Source organism: Natator depressus, chromosome 9 (genome assembly GCF_965152275.1).
Source record: "Natator depressus isolate rNatDep1 chromosome 9, rNatDep2.hap1, whole genome shotgun sequence".
Taxonomy (NCBI): Eukaryota; Metazoa; Chordata; order Testudines; family Cheloniidae; genus Natator; species Natator depressus.
This window is the reverse complement of record NC_134242.1, coordinates 62108023-62131230: the sequence shown is the minus strand read 5'-3', so window position 1 is coordinate 62131230 and position 23208 is coordinate 62108023. Positions and strand designations below refer to the sequence as shown.

The following is a 23208-nucleotide window of genomic DNA, read 5'->3' as shown; positions in this document are numbered from 1 at the left end:
CCTATCCAACCCTCCCTGCTCTCCCCACCCCACAGGTAATGTGGGGTGGGGGAAAGGGGGGCTCAGTCCTTTCCCTGTGCATTTCCCCTGCTCGTTTGGCTGCTCTCCCTAGCAGTCGGACAGGTCTCGCTCCCTGTCTGGGCTTGGCTGCTGGAGACAGGGGCCAAGCATGCTGAAGGTGGAGAGGGGCCCTGGCTTGCTCTGCCCCGTCCCCTGCAGCAGGGCCCAGGCCCCTTGACCGCCCCCCCAAACTCCCCCTGACCATGCTGCCCTGGAGCACTAGGTCTGGTGGCACTATAGCTGTGTTGCCTGGGCAGAGCTGCAGCCACTCTGCCCAGGTGCTGGGGGAACTGTGACTGTGAGGGAGGGAGGCAGGGGAGCAGAAGGGGAGGGGCCAGGGGCTAGCCTCCACCCCGCTCCCTGTGCTGCCGGGGAGTTGGGCTGGCTCCTCTGCAAGCCTGTCCTGACCCCGCTCCCTGGCAGGAGCTCAAGGGCCAAAGAGAAGGGTCCTGCGGGCTTGATGTGGCCCACGGGCCGTAGTTTGCCCCCCTCTGGTCTGAGCGAAGGGCTAAAGTAGGACTGAGTGGACTTGTAGATTCTAAAAGTTTTACATTGTTTTATTTTTGAATGCAGTTATTTTTTGTACATAATTCTACATTTGTAAATTCAACTTTCATTATAAAGAGATTGCACTAGAGTACTTGCATTAGGTGAATTGAAATATACTATTTCTTTTGTTTTTTATAGTGCAAATATTTGTAATAAAAATAAATATAAAGTGAGCACTGTACACTTTGTATCCTGCGTTGTAATTAAAATATATTTGAAAATTTAGAAAGCATCCAAAAATATTTAAATAAATGGTATTCTATTGTTTAACAGTGCAATTAATCACTTATTAATTTTTTAAACATGTGACTAATCACAATTAATTTTTTTAATTGCTTGACAGCCCTACTTCTAACCCTATGGTTCTATGAGTCCTTGTACCTTAATTACCAGCATTTAAATGCATGCTTTATTTTCCTGTACTGAAAAGAACTAAGCACCGGATGCTGTTCTATCTTACTCCATGTTAATAATGAGCTAGTGGGATTACAGTGGTTTGTAATTTTAAAAATTTACAAAAATCAGACAGATCAGAATCAGGCCCAAAACTGTCAAGTTTTTAAAAGGTGCCCACACTCACATTTTCTTGACATTTCAAAGAGATTAAATTCTAAAACAGTTTTAATCTGGATTTTTAAATGATTGCTCTATTAATAACCCACTGAAATTGATGGGACTTTTACCATTATTGATGTACATTTAATTACTACTGCCTCACTGCCCCAGATCATAATTTCAGCCTCTCCAGCTGTGTTTGTTTCATATCAGGTCAAAACGTGAATAATCCTGGAATAGAAAAGGGAATTCAGGTGATGTAATTTTTTCCCCCATAGACGTGAATGATCAATACCCATGTAATTTTTTCCCCCATAGATGTGAATGATCAATACCCATGACTCATTCTTTATGAGATTTTTTTTTAAACTCCAACATCTTGGCAGCTTGCAGCTGTCCCCCATGCAGTGATACGGTACTGATCTGCCATGAAAGCAATGGAGAAGTGGTTAAAAGATGCACAAGCCCAAGGCAACTCATTTAAATTGTGTTCAGTGCTGAAAGAAAGGGCATGACTTCACTGAAAAAACCAGGTGTATTTTTACATTGAGATGCTACATCTCACTGTAAACTCTGGGGAGGGGGGAGAGACAAAGGGCTGTACTTTTTACCAGGTGTAGAGACAGAGGGTTAATCTTGATTAGGTACATTGGGTGTGGAGGAGGAAAAAAACCCCACCTACCTGAGAAGATATGGCCAGAGTTTACAAATCCACAGGTGGCAGTGTGAAACCCTCAAACGTAGCATGCAAACAATATATACTCTCTTGTATGGTGGAGATTCTACAAGAACCTGGGCTATTGAAGAACACAGAGAAGTCCTGAGGATCCTATGCAATTACCAGCACCAGGTGCCTGAGCACCTTAGCTTGTGGATATTTGTAGTAACAGAAAAGTGTGAGAGTATTAAAACTATCACTGGGACTCCCATTGGCTCCCTTTCAGATACTTAATGCAACCCACCTTTACATGTGCACAAAGTTAAACATTCTGAGGCCAGCTGCTGGTGTCCTTAGGATAGAAATGCACCCAAAAGTAGTGTAGAATTATTAGCACAGTGTTTCGTTTTCACTGGGGATACAGCCCCAGTGCTATGTACATTCAGATGAAAACCTGTAACTTCTTTCTCAGTTACTATTTTATTTTAAACCATCCTTTCTATAAATAGAACAAAGAAAAGATTCCAAGGGAAAGAGCTGGGATCTAGAGACAAGACAGAAGCATGGGGTTGGAAAACCAGAGTTCTACATTCTATTCCCAGTTCTGACACTGATTTGTTCGGCTAACCCCTTCACTGCTCTCTCAATCCTCATGAATAGAAGAAAGAAACAAACTGAATATACTGGTTTCCTCCTCCAAATTCTCCTTCTTCGAAAGGTGTTCAATTAGCCCTAAATATCACTAGGGTAGCAGTGCCTTTTCCCAATACATTTTAAAGATCAAATCCTACCCTTCCCCTCCATGCTGTAGAAAGCCCTGACTGTACCAGAACTGCCATGGTTGGGCCATGAACTGAGCAGTAACAGCAGGTTATTGTGAAACTGCTTGAAGGACCATAAAGTGCATCACTGAACTTCTTGGCGAGGTAGCCAGCACAAGGCAGAAGCACATTTGATAATACAATCTGTTCCATTACACTCCTGTTGGCATTTACTTCATGCTCTCCATGAAGGCAAGGCTGGATCAGTCAGTATCAAAATAGTTTCAGATTTGGTACCTACCAGAAGGAAAGTTTCCTATAGCTTCAAAAGTCAGAAGTAAACATTCCGATTATCTTCTGACCTCCTGCCAACTACAATAAAATCTGCAAAACTTTTAGTATTCTCCAAGTAACAATTAGTAGAACAACAGAGTTATTCATTGCCCTTTGTTCTGGTGGTGGCTGGCAGACTGTAGAAGATTAACCAGCAAAAGTTGGCACTGCACAAGCATATTCATGATACAAAGGTCTGCTCTTTGGATTATTATGAAGGAAGATTTGGACTCAGAAAACATATACTAGAATAGGGCTGAAATGAACTACGAAGAGCAGGGGAATGAAAGCAGAAGTGGGAAGAGAGGTTTTTATTATTATGGGGGTCCAGTCACATGATGGGAGAAACACTTGGACCACCTGGCCTATCAGGATACAAGATCCGAAACATAAAAACAAGAGGAGATACTTTCATTTAGTATGTGGCGGTGTGTTGAAAAGGGGCTAAAATGTTAATGAAACCTTTGTTGACTATTAAACATTCATTGGAATACCACCACTAAGAAGCTCTTTAACCTTTCCTTAGAGACACAGAAAAAAGGAAAAACAGTATTTGGAATAAAAAGCATTAATTAACACTTTCCTTGTAACACTGTCCTTTATTTCCTTTAGCTGTGTAGAATTCTTTTTCAAGGGAGAAACCCATGTTTGACAGTTGTTTAAATAGCATGAAAGGTGGTATGGATTGTCCTTTAGGGGGAAGAGAAAAAGGTTGTTGAGGTGATTCAGAATGCTCCTGTTAAAGTCTGATTCTGTTTTCCTGAAGACAAAACAAAATGCACACAAAGACAGGAATAAAAGAAGAGCAAAGGGAGAAGATGCAGCTTCAGCCTTGTGCTTGATTCTTAGGCCAGGTCCACAATACATGCTTACTGTGGCATGACTACATCATTCAGGGGGGAGGGGGGGGTGTGTGAAAATCCACACCCCTGAGCAACGCAGTTATACAACCTAAACTCCCATGTAGGCAGCGCTATATTGATGGGAGAGCTTCTGCCGCAGACATAGCTACCGCCTCTCCGGCAGCTGGAGTACGGCCACGTCTGCATTACAAAATTAAGTCGACGTACAGCCACCGCAGTAATTAAAGCAGTGTTTCAGGTCCACGCTATGCTCCTCCTGGCGGCAGTGCGCACACTCACCAGGAGCGCTTCCACCAACTTAAGTGGGGCATTGTGGGGCACTGCCAGCCGCCAGGCTGCTAACAGGCCATGTAAGTAACACACTGTCTACATGGATACTGGGTTGCCCTAATTACACTGACCAAAGAGCTATGCCTCTTGTGAAGATGGAGTTAAGTCAATGTAGTGGACGACTTACATCGGTGGGTGCCTTATGTCGGTGCCCTACATTGACCTATCTCTGCAGCGTAGACCAGCCCTCACTAAGCTGACAGGAGAGCTCTCTCCCATTGGTTTAGAGCATCTTCATCAAAGGTTTATAGGATAGACCTGCCCTTAGCGATCTCTTCACTTTATAGCAGTGGTTCTCCAACTTATGTATTGACGACCCCTTTCATAGAGCAAGCCTCTGACTGCAACCCCTCTTATAAATTAAAAACACATTTTTTAATATTTAACACTATTATAAATGCTGGAGGCAAAGCGGGGTTTGGGGTGGAGGCTGACAGCTCGTGACCCCCCGCATAATAACCTCACGACCCTCTAAGGGGGTCATGACCCCCAGTTTGAGAAGCCCTGCCTTACAGAAACCTGAGCTCTTCATGGGGTTTAGCCCAAATCCCCTACCATCCACAAAGAAAAATCTCTGATCCAGGTTTGGAGGTACTTTAAGCCCATGCTAGCTGACCTAGCTGGGTGGGGTGAATTAGAACTAGGGGTACCAACCCTCCAGGGTTGTCCTGGAGTCTCCAGGAATTAAAGATTAATCTTTCAAGAAAGATTATGTCATGTGATGAAATCTCCAGGAATTTGTCCAACCAAAGTTGGCAACCCTAATTAGAACCCAGTCTCCTGTGTCACTCAGGCTGGAACCCACACACTTTGCAGTGAGGACCCAGACTAAAATCACTTGAGTGCTGGCAGTCCTCCAATGCCTTTCCACAACTCCCCCTAAAAGACACACAAGTTCTCCCATGATTGACACAGTTGCTCAGGAAAGAGTCCTAGAGCGTCTCAGCACAAAGAACCATGGGCTATGCCCCCAGACATGCACAGACAAGTGCAGAAACAGTGAGGACACAATCACATGAGTAGGGCTTTGCTGTGGGGAGGCTTGCAACTGGGCTCAGCTAACCTGGCTGGCAATTACTGGGTCTAACTGTGCAGACAAACCTTTACTCACAATCTTGCTGCTGCAGAAACAAGCACTGCCCTCATTAGGCACCCCAAGACTTGGCAAATGTGTACCAGCACTGGGCTGTAGAGGGCATTTCTTTTAGCTGCTGCTGGTCATGGGCTCACAGCTGTGTTGCAACAACAACAACAAATGCCGTCTTGGCCAGCTAAGCCAAACTCTTCTTAAACAGATGGCCCAAAGGAGAATGACAGGAAAGTGACAAAATAAGGTGGGGGAAGGAAAAAGGACACAAGAGGGTGTGACAGCAGGAACCCAGGTGTTATTCAGGACTCAGCTGAAGCCTGGTTAGGAGGCCTTTCAGAATCAAGAGGATTAAGGTCCAAGAGTGCCGCAGTGGTTTCTGGGGTCCCAGAAGATGGTGATGTTTGCTCCTTACAGTCCACGTGTCCCCCTGGTCCACTTGAGCGACCGCCAGAAAAACAGCGTCTAAGAGCTTTAAAATAAACCAATTGAAAAATAAACTGTTTGGTCAATTTCTACGATAAATATGTCTGCACTATTTCAGCTCATTGTCACGCCAGCCCATGACCTCACCAGAAGCCCTGCAGCCCCTTCACAGGTTTTGTTTCTTTGTTGTTTACGTTAAAAAACAATCCAGCTTGTCCCAGTCTATTTGTCTTTAACTTCTGCTGCCAACAGCTGCACAGAACCGGCTGTGTTGGACTCTTGTTACCTTGGGCCCTGGAGAGACCAGGTCTCGGCTCAGCAGTGCCCACCTCCCCCTCAGCCTCACTTCACAGCTAGCACAGCCCTGTTACAAAAGCCAGAGAGGCCGGTTCTCCCTCATCTCGTGGAACCCACGCCTGCTTGTCCCCCTCTAGTGGCACCCAGCCCAGCTAGCGACCGATGAGACTGTTACAGCTTTGGCTGAGAGCCGCATGGCTTTTACCTCACGCAGCGGAGGCTTCTACGCTGAGCTTCAGAGCTCCCATGTTTGATCCTGCCCGCTGACAACCGGGGTCTGTCAGCGTTACACTCATACCTTGTGCAACCAGTTGCACCCGTGCAAAGTGGAGATAATACTAGGGGCTTACACTTCTCAGTTTATATAGGCCAACCTCCATTCCACCTGCACAAGCCCCCTGCGTGCCACCCTCCCATCCCCCTCCATTTCAGGGACTCTCTGTCACTCCCCGCAATTTCCCCCCTGCCAGGGGTTCTATGCCCCCCATTCCCTCCTCCTCCTGCATGCCAAGCAGCTCTGTGTTTCCCTCAATCCCACTTCTTTCCATGCCCTCCATCCACATTCCCCCAATGTTTGAGGCTTGTGTGCATCCAATACCACCACTCATTTGACATCCACTTGGCACAGGTATACATGCTGGCAGAAAGTTCCAGGCAGTGGAGAACCGGGCCCTTTCCCTCCGTCTCCCATGCCAATACAGACCACCAGCAGATTTTGTAGCAAGATTTCAATCATTTTTCCCACATTATGAAAATTTCTCAACCATGACCAAACAGTGGATGTATTTATCCAGGAGCAGCAAACTCCTCTGAGCCACACAGCACACGTAACAAAGGGCTTGTCTATACCAGGAAGTTATTCCAGAATAAGGCACAGTTTGAGTTTAGAGTACTAGAACTATCCTGGAATAATTCCCTGTGTGGATGCTCTTATTCCAGAGTAAGAGTGCTTTTTTCTGAGTTAGCTTAATCCAAAAGTGGATTAATTTAAATTCAGGAATTCCCGAATAAGAGTGTCCACACAGGGAGTTATTCCAAAATGGTTTATTCTACTATAGTTATTCTGGTCAATTTCCCCATGTAGAAAAACCCCAAATGGCGTTAAGAAGCTAAATCGAGCCACTCATTTGTTGGAATACTTTGGCAGGCTTGGAAGTCTCTTGTAACAATGACCCTTTGTTTCCGTGCAGGCATCCCAATATCAACCCACCAAATATTTTCTGATTCTTATAAATGTCTCTCCATCAGGCCAAAAGTTATGCTGTGCAGCAGCTTTCCATTCCAATCCCTCATCCCCATTAAGAAAAAAAATGGAAGGCACACCATCAACTTAGAGAGAGAGAGAGAGAGAGAGAGAGAGAGATCACACTCTGCTGGAAGTTGGGGGGGGGGGTTGTTTTTTTCTAAACGTACTATTGTCAAAGTAACGATTAAAAAGTCATAGCAAAATCATTTCTCTGTTTCCAGTGTGTTTTCTTTGTGTAACTGTCAGAACTCTTCATCTAGCCAGTTTCACCCTTTTCCTGTATAGTCAGCAGTTTGCACTTCTGGTCATTGGTGTCGGTATGTCACAAAGGAACAGGTGAGGAAAAGAAAATATATACACGCACGCACACACAGGAAAATGTGATTGTAAAAAAAAAAAAAAGAAGAAGATTGGCAGGGGACTCAGAGCAAAAGTAGGCACTTTGAACTCATCTTTTGGGATGTAGTAGATTCCAAATGGACAGTTTTCCTTGGAAGAACATCTGATTTAATAATGAGGAAAAAAAACCACACACACACACAAAATGGAGTTACCAAAAAACACAAGCCCCCAAAGCAAGCAAAGGGATTATTTTAGGATATTTAAATACAGCTTACCAGAGTCTCCACAGAAGCACTGTGTTGGACACCTGAGATGTTTCCTTGAAACATATAAAACAGCAACTAAAAAACCAAAACAAAAGTAGTTGTAATTTTCCTGAAAGTTGACACTTGATACTTCAAGTCAGCACAGCCCAGAAAACCCCAGGTTCCTCTTTCTGTTGCAATTAGAAGTGGAGAGTGTGGAAAGCGGAGAAACTATATAAGTAAAGGAGTTAAAAGCAATCACTCGCTTACACTTGCAAAAAAGGGGATTTGATTGATTTGTTGTGTGTCTTGTTTTCCTTCATGAACATGTCACTGGTGAAACTTTCCCATCACTTTGCAGCAGCCACCTCCTGACTGGACCTGCAAGCCTTCTTAAGGCTCAAAACTCAGTAGAAATACTACAGCCCTGATGCGTAGAGAGCCAGCAGCTGAGAAAGTGCACATGGACACTCCCCATGCCACAGAGCCACGCAGCAGCTCTGAGCACAGCACCACAGAGAGGGCAAACAAGTGGCAGCAGGGCTCTGTGGACTAAAGCAATGGTTAGCATTGAAAGCGCAGATCACAGAAAATGCTAGGAGTCTCCCTGACAGTCCCAGAGTTGCCAGCTCTCGTGATTTCATGGTCACTCTTATGATATTATTGTTTTCCTTAGAGCACAGCTTCTGGAGCTGAGAATCTCAGCTTTCATCTCTCTCTCTCTCTCTCTCACACACACACACACACACGTTTCTGTGCCTCTGGTTACAGAGAAAAGCCAGAAAACAGGATACAAAACTAAGGCTCATAACAAGAAATTAAAAACAATAATAATCAAAAGAACCCCTCATTCACATTTATTATTGTTTAAAACTCTTTATTTTTGGTCCTGACTCTTGGGTTTTGAACTCTTGGGGCTGGTAATACCACAATCTGCCTTCCACTTGGGAAAGCAGCTCCACTTCAACGTGGCTGCTCTTGCATAAGTCAGCATACCGTGGGTGGCCCTAGAGAGTTCTCTCGTGGTCTCTGGTTTGGGGCATGGAAAACATAACAGCTGGGAATGTGCATAGCCAAGATGCACGGTACTTCCACTTCAATTAAATCCCATTGGACACATTCTGCAGTACTCACCCCTGCTAACTCCTGGGCAAAACTCCCAATGAAGGCCCACAAGTAAAGATTGCCGGATTAGGTCCCATGACCCCAAATTCTCTCTCCCTGATCTGGGCACACAGAGGACCTACTGTGTGATACCGCCCACCCTCAGCTCTGACTCGCAGAGGCCTCTCCGTGGGTCCAGCATCCACAATGGGAGGGGGAGAGACTGGGCCAGCCAATGTGGGCACACAACAGCCCTCCTTCAGAGGATGAGCAGAGGGGATCAGAGAGTCCAGGGGCTTTTTCCTAGAGACCGTCCACCCAGCTCTTCTATGTGGCTGCTGCAGCTTCCCCAGACACAGGGGCTGCAGTTGTACCTGTCCATTATTCAGGGAGTGCAAGTGACAGTGAGGGGAGGCAGCTGGTGCCCTGCCCACACACCCCCATGACAGGGGTTAGGCACTATCTAGCCCTCAAAGATCATCATGCTTTTGCTGCAAAGATCTGGCCATAAGTGGAGTCAGTGGCAAAGTCCCGTCAACTTCAGCTGGTGCCCGGGTTTGGCCTTAAGCCTCAACATGTACGAATATGTAACAATCAGAACTGATATGTGCAGCTGTGACAGCCATGTTTCTGTGTGTGAGATTTGGCAGTGTAAATACGACTTGCATTATTTCTGGGTCACTTATCCCATCTCTATTTGGCAAGCCTCCTGGAATTGATCTGCCATGTGAACTGCCAGTGGCACAATCGCAAAGAGGAAGCCACAAAAAAAGAGAAAACATATTACTTACCTAGTACAAAAATGACAATCACCACAACGACTCCCACAACCACATTTGAAGGATCTGTGAAAAATATATTGCAAGATCAGCCTCACTTGGGACATGGCCAGTAGAAAGTATCTTCTTCCCTACCTCCAGCCCCCACCCCCGAGCAAATCTTTGCGACCTGACTCTTAGAGATTTCAATATTAAATGTTGGTCTATAAAGGGTTTTGGAAACTAGAGTTGCAACCAGCCTCTCACACACTCAGAATTCCAGCTGCTCCCATCACTCAACCCTCCACGTTGAGATGACCTGCTGTTCTGGGGCTGTCTGGCTGTCCCAGACACTTGATTAGACCAAAGTTTTGAATTCATTTCAGTAGAACCACTTGGGAGAGTTACTAGCCCGTCCACCTCCCATCAAGGTTCCTCCAGTGCTTCCTCAACCACTGCTTCCCACCACCCCTCCTTATTGCTAAAGCCAGGCCCAGCTGCTAGCCTTGTGCTGGGTCCTTCTGGGTGTCCACACTCACCAGCCCTAATCTCCTGCCCCCACCTCCTCCTTCTGCCACCACACTTCAACTTGTACTCCAGAGTCCTTGAAAGAAGAGGTGTCAGCAGCTGACAAAAAGGCAACACATGAAGCCCAGTATAGAAGACGCTGTTGTGGTCAGCTTTGATCAGTAAAGTAGGAGGAGGTAGATATAGAAGCAGAAAGCAAATGAACCCAAGAGGAAGCTGGAAGGCAGTGGTGACTGATGGGGACAGGCCACATGTCCATCCCCCTAAATGTTACCTTCCCTAACCACACCCCATTCACAATGTCTCCCAGCTTGCCCTTCACCCACTTCTAAAGCTCCTCTCAATTACCAAACTCTCTAGCTCATCATGTGCTTGTCCCTCTCCAGCCTTTTGGCTTGTCATTCCCAGAAAGACATCCCAGATCTGAAACCCCTGCTTGATCTGGGAATTTACGTACATGGAGGAGAAAAGCTGTGTATATGTTATGAACTGATTATTTCATCAAGACCCTACAGTGAAAGTTCAATAGCCATAAAACATACAAAAACCAGAACTTGAGACACCCAGGCTTAATTATGATGCCTCCCACCCACTCCCAAAAACCCACATATGGCCAAATCATTCAAGAAATAAAATAAGCTAAGTAATGCACCAAAACACTTGGGGGTGGCTTTTTGTTATTTTTTTTCCAAATGTGGGTGCCAAGAGTTAAATTTAGGCACCTAAATCCTGCAGTAATTTCATTAGTAAGAAACCATGAACAAAGTATTGCAAAATGGTTTAATCAGACAAAAGCCTCAAGCACAAAGTCTGGGATGGGTCTCAAGTTCTCTCAGATTCTGGGTATATTTAGATTTGGACAGGTTGGTTCAGGTTTATTTAAATACATCCTCATTACTTCTGAGTGCAAATATATCACCTAAGCACAGATACTTGGTTTAGGTGTTAGATTATTTCAGGGTGCATCTACATCTTTAAATTAATGTCCACAAGTGAAGATAACCCACTTAAAATAAAAGAGGCACTTAGGCATGTGCTTATCTTCAAAATGCGAGTAATCCCATTGTCAGACTACTCAAATGCTTAAAGTTAGGTACGTGCTTAAGTGCTTTGCTGAGTGTTTTAATAATTCAGGGCCGTATTTAGGACCACAATAAGTGTTATGCTCTGAAGCACTGAATTACATGTATGTGCAATTGTGCATCAATAGATAAACAGTAGAGCAGATTGGTGGAAAAAAATCCTGCAGAAAATTTTGACTTTTCCTCAAAACAACACACATGTGCACATACGCACGCGCGCGCGCATACACACACACACACACACAAAACTTTTCAGGTTGTCTTGTGGGCGTTGGGGGGAATTAAAAATTTTTGCTTAAAAATTTTCATTTAGCCTAAAAAGACTTGATGGTAAGTTTTCAACCAGCACTAGTGCACAGCTCCAACATATCCACAATGCAATGGCTGGAAGCTGAAGCTAGACAAATTCAGACTGGACATAAAGGTGTAAATTTTTAATGGTGAGAGAGTAATTAACCACTGGAACACTATACCAAAAGCCGTGGTGGATTCTCCATCACTGACCATCTTTAAATCAAGACTGGATGTTTTTCTGAAAGATCTGCTCTAGGAATTGTTGTGCGGGAAGTTCCCTGGCCTATATTACACAGGAGGTCAGACTAGATGATCACAATGGTCCCTTCTGGCCTGGAATCTATCAATCTTCTTGAAAATGTAACCAAGTGTTATTCAACAACCTCTGATCATTTTCCTCCTCCTCCTCCTCACCACCGCTCCCCACCCCACCCAGAAATACCATTGGGGTCATTTGTTACTGGAATTTGATTTGATTGGCAATTCTGTTTCTTGCATTAAAATTAAATACCCACTTACTCTGGATGTCTAGTTTCAGGGAGGTTTCATTCCAGCTGACTTGATTGCTGACTTCGCAGGTGTACACCCCATTGTCAGACAGTGTTGTGTTCAGTATACGTAACATGCTGTCATTCTGAAAGAGCAGGAAGCGACTGTCTTCAGGGAGATGCTTGCCATCCTTCTTCCACTGATAGGAATCAACTTTCCCTACTGGCACCTTACAGACAACTTCGGTGGTGGAGCCCACCAAGGAAGAGTTGCTCCGGAGCTCTGGCTGAGACAAGGGCTCTGGGCGAGAGGAAACATTAACATTTCCAAATAAGGCCTTTGTTTTTAAGGGTCTATTAATTTCACTGGGGGTGGGGGGTGTTTTTAGCAATTTGAGTTTATTATAAAATTGGGGGGGTGGGAGTTGGTCTCTGTACATACTGTAATGAGTGCTCTCTTTGTAATGTCCCCTAGTGCGTTTTAACCAGGGGCACCGGAACGGGGGGGGGGGGGGGGGGGGGCGGAGGGGGTGTGCACTGGGCCAGGCATTGTACAAACACAGAACTAAAAGACTGTTCCTGACAAAGAGAGTTTATAATCTCACTCCTAGTTTCCAACCAAAGCAGATTTATGCACCTGTAAAAATAATAAATTACTTCTGTATTTGCAGGAAGGAAGCACAGTAGCTTTATGCAATACCACTCAGCTTCAAAAACCAAGGGAGAATTAAAAAAGTACTTGTCTCTCATGTCATTAAAAATTAGTGCAACATTTCTGCCAAAAATTCCACCCCCAAATCACAACACCACTTTGCAAAACTGGGCAAGCATAGCACAGTTCAAAAACAAAGTTTCAGGAAATAAAAACCCTTCAATATTTATAAAAAAAATATTTTTAAATCAAAAGCTTAGCAGTGCAAACAAAAAAACTCCTGTCTCTAAAGCTAAATCTGATCGGCTTAGAGCATTATGAAATAAGCCATTGTGCAACAAGACAAGTCATGGTGTTTGGAGGGAAATTCCCCATCATAATCAGAAGGGTAACTTCCCATTCATGCTCCACCTATAGGACACTTCCTGATTGCCACATCCAATGGTCTTGATAACTTTCTCCACGTCTATACTAATTCTTATTCAACCCTTGAATTAGATAAGAATGCACAACATAGCCCATGGAAAAAGCATCAGTACAGCTCTGTAACTCTACATTCCACTTGCCCATGGTGCACCTATAGACATGCACAGTTCCGTAGCACTTACCAATAACCCCGAGCTGGAACCAATTAGTTTCGTGGGAGCTTGTTCTAAATCTGTACAGTCCTCCATCTCCCAACTGCAATTTTATTTGGAGAGTCCAATTGGTTTTGCTGAACTCAACGTTCCCATTATATGAAGGATGCAAATCAACTTTTGATTGGTCCTTAAAATATACTAAGATGGACAGAACTGTGGAGGAGACATTTTTATAATCCCAGCGTACAATCCCAGTGCTAAAATTCAGGCCTGGTGGAGAGAACACCACAGTGCAGCCTACAGCAGAGATTAGCCTGTCTGATGTTGGTGTAAGATTAGCAGAGTAACATGGAGAAAGAGTCCGTGCTGAAAGACAAGAACACAGGATATTTCAGGTTAATTATTGTTCTGCACGATCCTTCATGTGGCGAAAGCTGGGGATCTAACAGCTCTGACCACAGAAAGCGTCCCCAGCTCAGTTGCACTGTGAGTCATGCCAAGACTAGAGTGAACTGGAGCTCTGTGAACAACAGGTTGGGTTTTTTTTGAATCACTGGCAATCAGGAAATAAAAATTCATTTTGGTTTAAGCCAAACACAACATTTTTCAAAATATTTGGTAAATCACAAAAATTTGAAATATTATTTTAATTCCAACCATTTTGATTTTCTTTTGGGGGCTGGGGGAGAGAATTAAGTTATACATGGCTAGATCCCACTCATATGAAGAAACTCACATGGGGCCAGGAAAATCCAAAGTTCCTTCTTCTGAATCATTCCATTTTTTCTGATGAAGAAACCAGGATAAAAGAGTGTCATGCAAGTCATCATTAGAAGATACTTGAAAAATGGGTGCACTCGACAGAAGTGTTTTTCTTTGGTTTTAAAAGGCCTAGTGCTAGTTACTGCTTGGGTAAGTGCTCTCCAAAAAAAAAAAAAAAAAAAAAAGGGGGGGGGGGGGTCTGGAATGTGTGCTTTGTGCCCCCCTTACAGGCGACAAGGAGGATTAGTAAGTGTAGACTCTCCCTTAGCTTGAGAGGTGTCCGTAATACTATTGGATGTACGGCCCAGAGGCTCAGCTGATGTAAACTACGTGCAGCCAGATGCCGATTTATCAGTTGAGGTGCATTGTTGAACTGATTCTCAGCACACGGTTATTTGGATACCTTCCTGGACAGTGCAATGCAAATGCATTAACACGAAGGATTTTTTCTTTTTTAAATACCTTCCCTAAAAGTCAGGAAATTCCATTGTTACAATGTCCATAACCATGGAACTCAGCCACATTACACAAACATGATACATATCCATTAAACAGCATTGGGCAATAATGAACTACGACTACATGGGCCCCCATTCTGCCTTCAGCTACATCTCTGCAACCCCCGCATTGGCTTCACTAAAATAAACCATGGTTGTTCGTATCTGAGAGCAGAATTTGACCTGCCATCTGCAAAAGGATCCCTTCAGCATTGCTGTGGGAACCATGACCTACATTTTCAAGTTACTAGTGATTTTGGGTGCTGGCCAAGCACCCAAGGTCAGAGACACCTAAAAATATTAGTTGATTTTGGAGATTTATCTTTTAGAATTTCCTGACTGTGGTGCTTATATTCTCAACCCGAACACTGCAATGAACAAGAACTGTGATGTGGCATTTTGCAGTAGTTTTCAAGCACTGCTATGTATTCTTGTCTACGTGCATGCGGACAGCTTGAATTAGTTTTTACCTGTAATGTGTGTGAAGTTTACTGCTGGAATTTCATGGACCCAGATCAACACCATGAGGAGAAAACAAACCAGCAGCTATGAGGAAGAAACAAAGTTGTTTTAGTGAAAAATTAGTAAAATATTTAAAGGCTTGTATGTAGAACCAGATATTTACACAGTGCTGCCTGAAGATTAAGATAAACTACTTGCTCCATGAAAACAGAAAACTCCAAAAATCTGCAAAGCCCTTCTATAATGTCATTGTCAGAGTAATGTGTGAATGCAGTATGTCAAAATGATAGCTATAATATGTATAATACTTGAGCATATACAAATTCATTGGCTAGGCAAACTTACAAACTAAGGTGAAAATGGCGTTATATCTAACCCCACAATCCTGCAAAGACAGTTAGGCATGTGCTTAGCTATATGAATGGAGTAATCCCACTGAAGCAAATAGGAGCACTTGCAGCATGTAAAGTTAAGCGGGTTGATCCCAGTGGGGTTCATTGCAGGATTGGTGCACTTTGGTCCCTCCTCTCCTCTACCTATGGCACACAATAGCTGAGTGTCCCTTGGTCTAATTACCACTGTTGGGTTTGATAAGGGATAGTATCAATGAAGCCGGTGGTGTTGGTGACCCCTTCTGGCCTTAAACCAATGTTTCCCGAACTGTGGGTCACAACCCTACATGGGGTCATAGCACCAGCAAATGGGGTTGTGGCTGGGCAGAGGATACTACACAGCATGATCGCTCACGTACAGTGCATGCGAGGCCATGATGCACAGAAGATGCGATTTTGCTCTACAAAATGGCATCCTCCATGATGTCTGTGGTCCTGGGAGGAATTAATTAATTAAAATGGGGTCATGTTGGCAAAAAGTTCGGCAACCCCTGCCTTAAACTCTATGATTAAGGTCTAAATAATCTTTCACTCTACATCCCTCCCTCAAAACTAATCAAAGAGAACCAATTTCCAGGCCCATCAGGACGGCTCACATTTGGTATGGCTAGGCCAAGATGCTTTGGATATTGTATGATGCAAGGAAGAGAGACGTTTCAGACAGAAGCGCCACCGTGCTTTTGCACCCCCCGTCTCTTCAGACTAACGAGTAAAATTTGCCCCAAGCTCTAAAAAAGTAAGTTCTACCGTGGACTAAGATGTGGCATGTGACATTTCCAATGGACCAGTTTGATTTTGGAGAAATTAGGCTAGGGAAGTATGCATGCACAAAGACTTTTCTTATAACAGGAATCTAATGCCCACCTTAACCACAGAGAGAGGACATCTCTCCATAACACAATGACAGACTGTTTGCACATTTAAAATACCATATTATGCAAAGTGTAATTTCTTATTTATTTTAATGTTTGCACAACAGTTTATTTTTCTCTTTAAAACCAGGAATTTTAGCCAGGCCTCAGGCTGATTGCAGAGGCCACACTGAGCCTACCATTTTGAGTGTGTGTGCAAGTGCATTTCTTTGCACCTTACATTCACATGGCTCACACACAGTTAGAAACCTAACCATGTGACTCACTGATACAAATAGACAGACTTAAAGGGCAAAACTCTGTCCTGAAATAGCCACAAAAAAAACTTTGATTGCAGCACAAATAAATATGCCTGAAGTTTTGTACCATCCACTTTTAAAAAAAAGCTTGCAACACTCATTTCCTGCTTTCAAAGCACTTCACTTTTTAACCTTTGGGCCAAATCCTGCAAACATACATACATAAATACATAGTTAATTTTACTCACATAAGTAAAAGTGCTTAAATGTTTGCAGCCATTCTTAAATATGAAGTGTGGGTACAAGGGTTGCAGTTTTACTAAATCCGGCAAGCACTTATTTACATGCTTAACTTTATGCGTGCAGGAAATGCCAGCTACACATGCAGGATCTGGCCCTAAAGTTCCACAAAGAAGTATTTTGGGAAAAAAAAAAAAAAAAATCAGAAAATGAGAAGACAGTAAGATGATGCTGTAATTATTATAGCTTCAAGACATGCCTGCACAGGTGAAGAGTGGCAGCATAGCAGAACTCATTTTCAAAGCACACTGCATGATTTATTTGCTCTGTAATTGGCACCCACCCAACCTGCAGGATGCCGAAGATGCCATTCCATTCTGAAACCTGCTTATTTCTGGTGTGATATGAGAGGAGTTCTGTGCTGTTCCCAGCCTCAGACTTTGGGGCATGGACTTTGTGTATAAACAGAGGCAGGGTGATTAAGATAACAAAAAGGTCTTATTAAATTAAATTAGGATCCTTAGATGATCCTGAAAGCATTGCCAGGCACTCCAGTTAAAAGATAGGAAACAAAGGGTAGGAATAAATGGTGAGAATGGAGAGAGGTAAATAGTGCTGTCCCCCAAGGGTCTGTACTGGGACCAGTCCTATTCAACATATTCATAAGTGATCTGGAGAAAAGGGTAAACAGTGAGGTGGCAAAATTTGGAGAGGATACAAAATTACTCAAGATAGTTAAATCCAAAGCTGACTGTAAAAAGTTACAAACCTCACAAACCTCACAAAACTGGGTGACTGGGCAACACAATGGCAGGTGAAATTCAATGTTGATAAATGCAAAATAATGCACATGGCAAAACATAATCCCAACTATACATACAAAATAATGGGGTCTAAATTAGCTGTTACCCATCAAGAAAGAGATTTGGGAGTCATTGTGGATAGTTCTCTGAAAACATCTGCTCAATGTGAAGTGGCAGTCAAAAAAGCTAACAGAATACTGGGAATCAGTAGGAAAGGGATAGATAATTTGACAGAAAATATCATATTGCCTCTATATAAATCCATGGTATGCCCACATCTTGAATATTGAGTGCAGATTTGGTTGCCCCATCTCAAAAAAGATAGACTGAATTGGAAAATGTACAGAGAAGGGCAGCAGAAATTATTAGGGGTATGGAACAGCTTCCGTACGAGGAGAGATTAAAAAGACTGGGACTTTTCAGCTTGGACAAGAGATGACTAAGGGGGTATATGATGGAGGTCCATAAAATCATGACTGGTGTGGAAAAATTGAATAAGGAAGTGTTTTTTATTCCTTCACATAACACAAGAACTGGGGGGGGGGGGGGGAAAAGGGGGTCACCCAATGAAATTAATAGACAGCAGATTTAAAACAAAACAAAAGAAAGTATTTCTTCACAGTCAACCTGTGGAACTCTTTGCCAGAGGATGTTGTGAAGGCCAAAACTATAACAGGGTTCCAATAAGAACTAGATAAGTTCATGGAGAATAAATCCATCAATGGCTATATTAGGCAGGATGGACAGGGATTCAACACCATGTTCTGCATGTCCCTAACCTCTGTTTGCCAGAAGCTGGGAGTGGGTGACAGGGGATGGATCACGTGAGGATTCCCTGTTCTGTTCATTCCCTCTGAAGCACCTGGTATTGGCCACGGTTGGAAAACAGGATACTGGGGTAGATGGACCATTGATCTTACCCAGTATGTCCATTCTGATGTTCTTATATAAAACCCAGATGTACCTGCCCCCTGCTGTAACCCACCAGGTCCCACCCCCCTCCCAGAGCTGAGATCAAACCCAGGAGTCCTGATGAGGTCTCTCTCTCCACAGAGTTAGTAACACAGTAAGGTTTAAAATGTTAATGTATATCTCTACAGCCTCCTGAAAAAGAGAGATCCCAGCTGCCTGGTCTTCGCCACGCTCTTCAACCAGTGTAAGCGATTCTGCCAGACTCCCAGCTCCTGGAAGAAGGCCATGACGGTGCTGGTGTACAGGAAGGGCGAGCAAGATGAGCCCAGCAACTGGAGGTCCATTTCCTTCTGCTCCCCAATGTACAAGCTCTATGCCAGCTGCCTGGCGTCGAGGATCACGGAGCAGTCGGTGAGCGGGGGAGCCATCAGCTCCATCCAGAAAGGCTTCATATCCTGTGAGGGCTGCTATGAACACAACTTTGTCCTCCAAACCACCATAGAAACGGCCAGAAGGGAGCGACCTGGCTAATGCCTTTGGGTCCATGCCCCACCACCACATCTTTGCCACGCTCCAGGAGTTTGGGATGCCAGAGAACTTCCTTCGTGTGATCCGAGAGGTGTACAAGGGATGCAGCACCACCATTTGCTCGGTCGAAGGGGAGATCGCCAAGATCCCGATCCGGAGCGGAGTTAAGCAGGGCTGTCCCCTCAGCCCCATCACCTTTAACCTCGCCATGGAGCCGTTGCTGCGAGCAATCTCCAATGGCACAGATGGCTTCAACCTCCACGGTGAGAGGGTGAGCATCCTGGCTTACGCGGACAACCTGGTCCTGACTGCGGATGACCCAGAGAACCTCCAAGGTATGCTAGATGCCACCAGTCAAGATGCCGATTGGATGGGGCTCTGCTTCAATGCAAAGAAGCGCACAACTCTCCACATCGACGGCAGCAAAAGGGACTCGGTGCAGACAACGGGATTCCAGATCCAGAGCGAGCCCGTCATCCCCCTGGCAGAGAGGCAGGCGTACCAGCACCTTGGCATGCCAACGGGTTTCCGTGTTCGGCAGACATCCAAGGACACCATCCAGATCTTGCAGGATGCCGCCAAGATCGACGCCTCCCTGCTAACACCGTGGCAGAAGATAAATGCCCTGAACACCTTCCTGATCCCCTGCACCTCGTTCATCCTAAGGGGATCCGCTGTGGCGAAGGTACCCCTCAACAAGGCAGACAAGATCGTCCAGCAGCTGGTGAAGAAGTGGCTGTTCCTTCCCCAAAGAGCCAGCAACGAGCTGGTCTACGTCGCCCACAGGCATGGCAGTGCCAATGTCCCCTGCATGGGCAACCTGTGTGACATTGCGGTGATCACCCACACCTTCCGCCTGCTGACATTTCCTGACACCACGGTAAGGAACATCGCAGCAAACGCCCTCCATGGCGCAACAAAGAAGCGGATCGGCAAAGCCCCCTCCAACCAAGACACTGCCACCTTCCTGAGCGGTTCCCTGGATGGCGAATTCGGACAGGACGGGCGCGACATCGCTTCACTGTGGTCCCGCACTCGCAATGCCACGCATTGCCTGGAGAAGCGCATCGGCTGCCACTGGGAGTGGTGTGAGTAGCGCCAGGAGCTAGGAGTCCTGGTGCCACAGATCAGGTCCGACGACAACACCATCACTCCGAGCACCAGGGGCATGCTGGAGAGGACCCTGAAGGCAGCCATCTACTCACTGTACATGGAAACCCTGAAGCGTAAACCGGACCAGGGTAAAACCTTCGAACTGAGCAGCAAGTGGGACGCCAGCAACCACTTCCTTGCCGGGGGCAGCTTCACCCGTTTCGCCGACTGGTGGTTCATCCGCCGTGCTCAGCTCAACTGCGTCCCGCTCAACGGGGCCGTCCGCCACGGGAACCGAGACAAGCGTTGCAGGAAGTGCGGCTACTCCAACGAGACCCTGCCCCACGTCCTGTGCAGCTGCAAGCCCCACTCCTTTTACCCCCAATCGGGGAGACTGCAGATTATGTATTCCTTACGCCACCCGCTCCTAAACCGAATTTCGCACCCCTTGATAATCTGTACCTTATTCCCTGATAACCAGAAACTTCTATGCTTAAACTCTGTCCCGTTTTCTTTTTACTTCAACATCATCTTAATCAAATTATTAAATCTAACCAGTGTCCCTTCAGTGACTTGCCACAAGATGTCAGAACATGTTAGAATTAGAGCTGAGTGGGTCTAATATTCATTTAATTTTCTTTTTTTGTATAGGAATTAGATGCAGTGTTCCTGTCAGCTAATTGCTAAATTATCTGGCAAAAAAATAGAGTTTTCAAGTGCCTAACTAGCCCCTGGAATCATGGCTCAATTCCCTCCCCCCTCTGAGATGATTTATTTCTCCCCTAACTACTCCACTCGGAGACAGCCATGGCCTCAGCAGGAACCGGTGCGAGGTTACAGCTTACCCACCTTCGAGCCAGGAACTGCTATTCCCCCCTAGGGAGGGAGACGCTCCTCCTGGAAAGTCACAGCCCGGGAACGCAAGGGCTGGGGGAAGGGCAGCGGACCAGAGACCAGGTTTTGCTTCTCAGCTACTTCTCTCGGCCGTGGTCACCGCACGCGCTGCGCCCCGGATCCCCGCCCGCGAGGGCTCAGCCCGGCAGGGGATTCAGAGCGCTAGCGATCGGCCCTGCCCCAGCTCCGCGCTGACCAGCGGAGACTCGCAGCCAGCCCCGGGGCCCGGCGCGGGGAGGGGGAGGGGGTCTCACCGGAGCTCCGGAACGCTCCATGCTGCCCGACCTCGCCGGGCTCAGCTCCCCGGCGCTCCCGCCGCCGCCGCCGCCAAGCCCGATCGGCTGCTCCCCAGTTCGCACTTCCCAGGTGCAGCCGCCTACGAACTTCCTCCAGTCCGAAGCAGAACCTGCCCTGCTCCGGTGGAGTCCAGAGCCAAGCCGCGGTACCTCCCTGAACTCCGAGCTCGCCCGAGGAAGCAGCGAAGTAAATACTGGCTTATTGTCTCCCCGCCCCCACAATAAATCGGTGAGGCTGAGGTCATGAGGCCAGCCCCACCCATGCCTTCCACCCAGCAACAAGGGCCTTGGAGGCCGTGGGAATTATCCCTGGTCTGACTGCAGGTCATGCTGCCCTAATTTTAGGATTGCCACCTTTGAGGTACAAAAACCAGGGCATCTGGTATGCTCCTCAATCCATAAAACCGGACAGCTGACCATGGTACTAAGTGTAAGCGGGGGAATGGTCCCGTTATTGTGGGGAACTTTCCTGGCTTCTGCACTACCCCGGTGAAGTGGGCTAGTAAAAGGATCAGAGTCCTCGCTCCCACTTCCTTTACCCAGTGGCCTCCCTGCCCTTGAGGACTCCCCTTCCACTCTCCTGTCTGGCAGAGTCCTCCTAACCCCAACAAGGCTGGGCCCAGGATTCCTGGGAGGCTTGACCCCCAACCCTGCTGTGGTCACCTAGGACAGGGGCTAGGGTGTCCCCACTCCGGGGTACTCTCTCTGCCCTGGGCACGTCTCTGACCCACTGACCATTACATACAAGTTAATGCAAATACAAGTTGTTTAATTAACAATTAATTTAAAAAAAAGAATAAGGAAAAAATGAGAAAGGTTAAAGGAAACACTTCACCCCGCTCTGTGGCAGGGAACATCACAAACAGTGTCTTTGGAATGTTAGGGCAATTCACAGTCTGTTCCTTGTAGATCCCAGGCCTTCTTCTCAGGCCCTGGCTGTGCTGCAGGGATGCTGTGGGTTGGACACTTCCAATGGCGGTGGCCACACACCTCTGGGCTTTGGGTGGTGGGACCCTTCTTCCCAGCATCAGCCCTCCCATCGGGTTAAGATCCCCCTCCCAGTCTGGCCTGCAAGGACCCTTGGCTGGGGGTGTCTTTCTGCGCTGGACCCTTTGCCCAGGGTCCCCCCTTGGCTGGACCCTGTTGCTCACCACACCTGGCTCTGTGCCTGCAGCTCTGCTCCCAGCACAGGATCTGCTCTCCATGGGCTGTGTCTCTGGCTCTGTGGCTGCAGCTCTGCTCCCAGCACAGGGTCTGCTCTCTCCCTGGGCTGCTTCTGTGACTCTGCTCCCAACTCTGACCTGCTTCCTGGGCTGATATTCTGGCTCCTCTGGATCTGGCCTGGCTCTGCTTCCCAGCTCATCTTGGGCCCCTGCTTTCTCCTTAGCTCAACCCCACTCTGTCTGAGCGAGACAATTCCACTCACATGGAGGATGGGACCCACACTGGCCTCCTGATTAGCCTGCCAGCCCTGTCAATCAGGCTGACCTGGAGCATTGGCCTCTCCCCATTGTTCCTGGGGACTGTCAGTCTCAGCTTCCTGATTTCCCATCAACTCTTCCCCTTTCTTTTGGTACTGGGAGCTAGCAATCAAAACCCCCGCACTGAGTTTTAGTAAGGGGACAACAGTCCCCTTACATAAGCATCCTGACAGATTTCCCTCCCCACTCCCCAAAAAAGGAAAACACCTTGAGAACAATGGTACAACCAGCAGTATTCCCAGCAGTTGCCAATTTGGATGCAAAAAGAGAACAGGTAGACAACTTAGCTAGTATGGGGCCTGATCCAAATCCCATTGAAATAATGGGAATCTTTCAGTTGATTTCAATGGGCTTTTGACTATGTTGAAGTACTGCAGAAAGGGATCTGGGGGTCATAGTAGATCACAAGTTAAGTATGAATCAACAGTGTAACACTATTGCAAAAAAAAAATGAAAACATCCTTCTGGGATGTATTAGCAGGAATGTTGTAAGCAAGAC

The 23208-nt window shown here is 46.1% G+C and overlaps 1 protein-coding gene across 1 annotated transcript; it reads right to left on the bottom strand.

Moving 5' to 3' along the window:
• Positions 1-2511: 2511 nt before the first annotated feature.
• LOC141993540 (hepatic and glial cell adhesion molecule-like) lies at positions 2512-21437 on the bottom strand. The gene is made up of 7 exons (XM_074963085.1): positions 21187-21437; positions 14969-15044; positions 13267-13605; positions 12038-12307; positions 9648-9701; positions 7783-7848; positions 2512-5668 (listed from the first exon to the last, which is right to left on the bottom strand). Exons 1-7 carry the CDS (start codon positions 21205-21207, stop codon positions 5499-5501), a joined length of 996 nt encoding a protein of 331 aa, XP_074819186.1. The 5' UTR covers positions 21208-21437; the 3' UTR covers positions 2512-5498.
• Positions 21438-23208: the final 1771 nt, after the last annotated feature.